This window comes from Bison bison, unplaced genomic scaffold (assembly GCF_000754665.1).
Source record: "Bison bison bison isolate TAMUID 2011002044 unplaced genomic scaffold, Bison_UMD1.0 scf7180017864180, whole genome shotgun sequence".
NCBI lineage: Eukaryota > Metazoa > Chordata > Mammalia > Artiodactyla > Bovidae > Bison > Bison bison.
The window spans coordinates 7,694,462-7,697,566 of record NW_011494752.1 but is presented as its reverse complement, the minus strand read 5'-3'; the positions used below and the strand labels follow the sequence as shown (position 1 = coordinate 7,697,566).

General features: G+C 43.2%; 1 protein-coding gene across 4 annotated transcripts in view; it reads right to left on the bottom strand.

Moving 5' to 3' along the window:
- Nucleotides 1-100: 100 nt before the first annotated feature.
- The window catches only part of LOC104990641 (nucleoside diphosphate kinase A 2), an 11,482-nt gene continuing 8,477 nt past the window's right edge, over nucleotides 101-3,105 (bottom strand). For all 4 annotated transcript variants that reach the window (XM_010842849.1, XM_010842851.1, XM_010842850.1 and 1 more), the window contains exons 3-5: nucleotides 2,030-2,131; nucleotides 882-994; nucleotides 101-409 (exon numbers count right to left, since the gene is read on the bottom strand). In XM_010842849.1, coding sequence (XP_010841151.1) covers nucleotides 292-409; nucleotides 882-994; nucleotides 2,030-2,131 — 333 coding nt within the window. In that variant the 3' untranslated portion in view covers nucleotides 101-291. The remainder of the gene's footprint in view (nucleotides 410-881; nucleotides 995-2,029; nucleotides 2,132-3,105) is intronic.

Genomic DNA, 3,105 nt, shown 5'->3' with positions numbered 1-3,105 from the left:
AAATAATTTATATTGTATTTATACTCTATTAGATTAGCCAAGTACCTAAAAAAAGAAAATAATACAAAGCAATACAACAAAACAAAAGTAACTCAATGACTCTTTCCTTGAGATGAACATTTTAATCTGATGATAGCATTTAATACTGTACATGGAGCACCCACAGCTCCAAGAGTTTCCCTCCAAATGAAAAGCAAGTTCTCAGAAATAACCAGGTTTGCAATGGCCTGGTCCTTGCCTGCGGGAAGGAGGGAAACTAGCATGGGACCAGCACTGTGGTCTGCTTCCAAGTCACTCGTAGATCCAGTTCTGAGCACAGCTCTTGTAATTCACCAGTTCCTCAGGGCGAAACCACAAGGCAATCTCCTTCTCTGCACTCTCCACGGAATCACTGCCATGGATAATGTTCCTGGATGGGGAAAGAGATGGCCAAAACCAGGATTAAACTGCCCAGAAGCTCCCTTCATTCCCATTGCCAGAAAGCCTATAGCCACAGAGCAGGATAAAAAACAAAGCTCCATGTACATTATTCCTTGTCAAAAGAAGAAACCTATAGTTGCCATCAAAGTAAGGATAAAGAATTCCCTCCACACATCCAGCCCTCTGATGTTCAGCCTATCTGAACACTAATGCAGGCAGTGGGAGCCTTCAGGAAGGTTCTACCCTCAAAGCAGAGCGCAACCACTTTGACGATGATGACCAAAGGCAGAGGGCCTACAAAGCCAAGCTAAGAAAAGCCAAATTAAGAAAGAGGGAAACAATAAACTCTGATTATAAATGGATCTGTATATGGCATCATGTCTACCCTCAGCTGCAGAAAACCACATTCTTACTGCACCTAACTTGGATTTTAGAAAACAGTAAAATGCAACAACCCCTACCTGCCAACTTGGATGCAAAAGTCCCCACGGATGGTCCCAGGCTTGGAGTCCGCAGGGTTAGTCTCCCCAAGCATCACTCGACCTGTCTTCACAACATTCAGTCCCTCCCAGACCTCCAAGGACAAAAGAAGATATGGTTAAGGAAAAAAATCAATCTCAGCAGAAAATCTGAAAACTATTAACTCAAAAAGAAAATAAAAGGCTCTCATAAAATGGCATTCATTCATTGAACAAGTATTTATGGGGCATCTAAGTGTTCCAGCACTGGGAAAATTGGTCTTCCTGCACTCCTCTTGCTTTTCTACTATCTGTCTTGACACAGCAGCCAGAGTGGCCTTTTTAAAACACCAAGTGTAAAAAACTCCTACAGCCTCCCAGCAGTCATGAAGTACAGGGCCAAGACAGCCCCATATAATCTGGCCTCTGCCTCTGCCACTGAATTAATCTCACCCAACCTTCCCTTTCACCCACCAGGTTTCATCTATTCCTAACGTCCTTCTGTACTTCAAAAAGTTCCCCACCCTAGGTTCTTTGCACATGCTATTTTCTTGGTTGGGAATGCTCTTCACTGTAAATCTGTGTGTAGCCGGCTCCTTCTCATGCAGATCTCAGTTTGAAAATCATGTTTCTTGACCACTCAATCTAATGTGGTCACTTCCTATTACGTCATCTTATTTCATTTCTGTGCATCATTAATCATTAGCTGATATGCATGATTTTTGGTTTCTATATTATCTGCCCATCCTCCCTTTTCAGAATATGTAGGCAAGGAAAGCTATGAAAACAGTTACCTATTTTTGTCTCATTCATGATTATATCCCCAGTGTCTAAAAAAAAGCCTGGCACAAAGATGACAACCAATACATACTCAGAGAAGAATTACTACAATAAGACACAGTCTCTCTACCCTCCAGGAGCTTACAGTCAGGCATATCTCTCCTGATGTCTCCCAGATATGAGTCTTCAGCTCACCAAGCAAATGTATTTTGCCTTTGGTGAGTCAGAAAACTCATACCCTAATTGTCCAATGCCCCAGGCTCAGCATCCTTGCATCAATGAAGACCTGCCATTAGGAGCAGGAATCACAACATTCACTCTTTGCTCCCAACTGAGCCATTTGTATCAACATCCCAAACATGTACACTCACCATGGCAACCACTGGCCCTGAGTGCATGTATTTCACCAGGCCAGCAAAGAATGGACGGTCCTTCAGGTCAATATAGTGCTCCTTGAGAAGGTCTTCAGAAGCCTAGCCCATGAGATAGAGAAAGAAATTTCATCCCCAAACTATTTAAGAACCAGCAATTTAGTTATTTTCCACTCACCCATCTGGCCATTTAAAACGTGAGCTCTCAGCTCACTTGTTCTATTACAATCTAATTCCCTCAACTTACCAAAAGGAAGGAGAGACAGGGACTCTAAGTGCTTCAGCTTTGTACCAGCTTTCCCCTATTGCCCTTGACTGATCAGTATAAAATTACAGAACATTAGAACTGAATCCAGCCATGGCATTTTAGACAGCAAAACTAACAATACAATGAATTTCCATTCCCAAACAATCCTCAACTAAAATCTTACAGGGAGGTGGTCTCAGCATTGGATGAAAAGCAAATTGAACCAGGCCATTTCTCATCATATTTAAAAAATACCAAAGGCCCAGTGCAGTGACCATGCAATTTCCACAGGTATTGCAAACCACCCAAAAGCGCATGCCATCTAACAATAAGTCATTTTACTAAAGAATAAATCTTTCACGTTGCAAGGCTGGTATCTGGGAACAAATCAGACTAGTTATAGAGAGCAAACCATCTGCTTAGCAATGCCAACTCGACTCACCTGTGTTTCCTCTTTGCTACCACTTACATGCTCCTCAAGGGTCTAATGAGATCCCTTAGTTTTCCCAGTTCTGTAGTACTGCTTCGTACAGAATGCTGCACACTTCAGCGATACACAAACGTGGGGATTTGCTGCCAAAAAGCACATCCTGAACATGCTATCGTTCAGCCCCGTTCGTCGTCTCTTGCCAAAGTGAAATTACCCAGCCACATCATCTCCCCGTTAGTATTCATCCTGACCCATCCCTTCAATCCATATGGGAGACTTGCAGTGATTGTCTCCTGATGACCTTCCCTTACCAACATTCTTTTAATTCTATTCATTGGTGCTGCCTTTTTTTGTGTGTGGTGGGCGGGGAGGGGTGGTGGGGGTGGGGGGGGCGGGGGG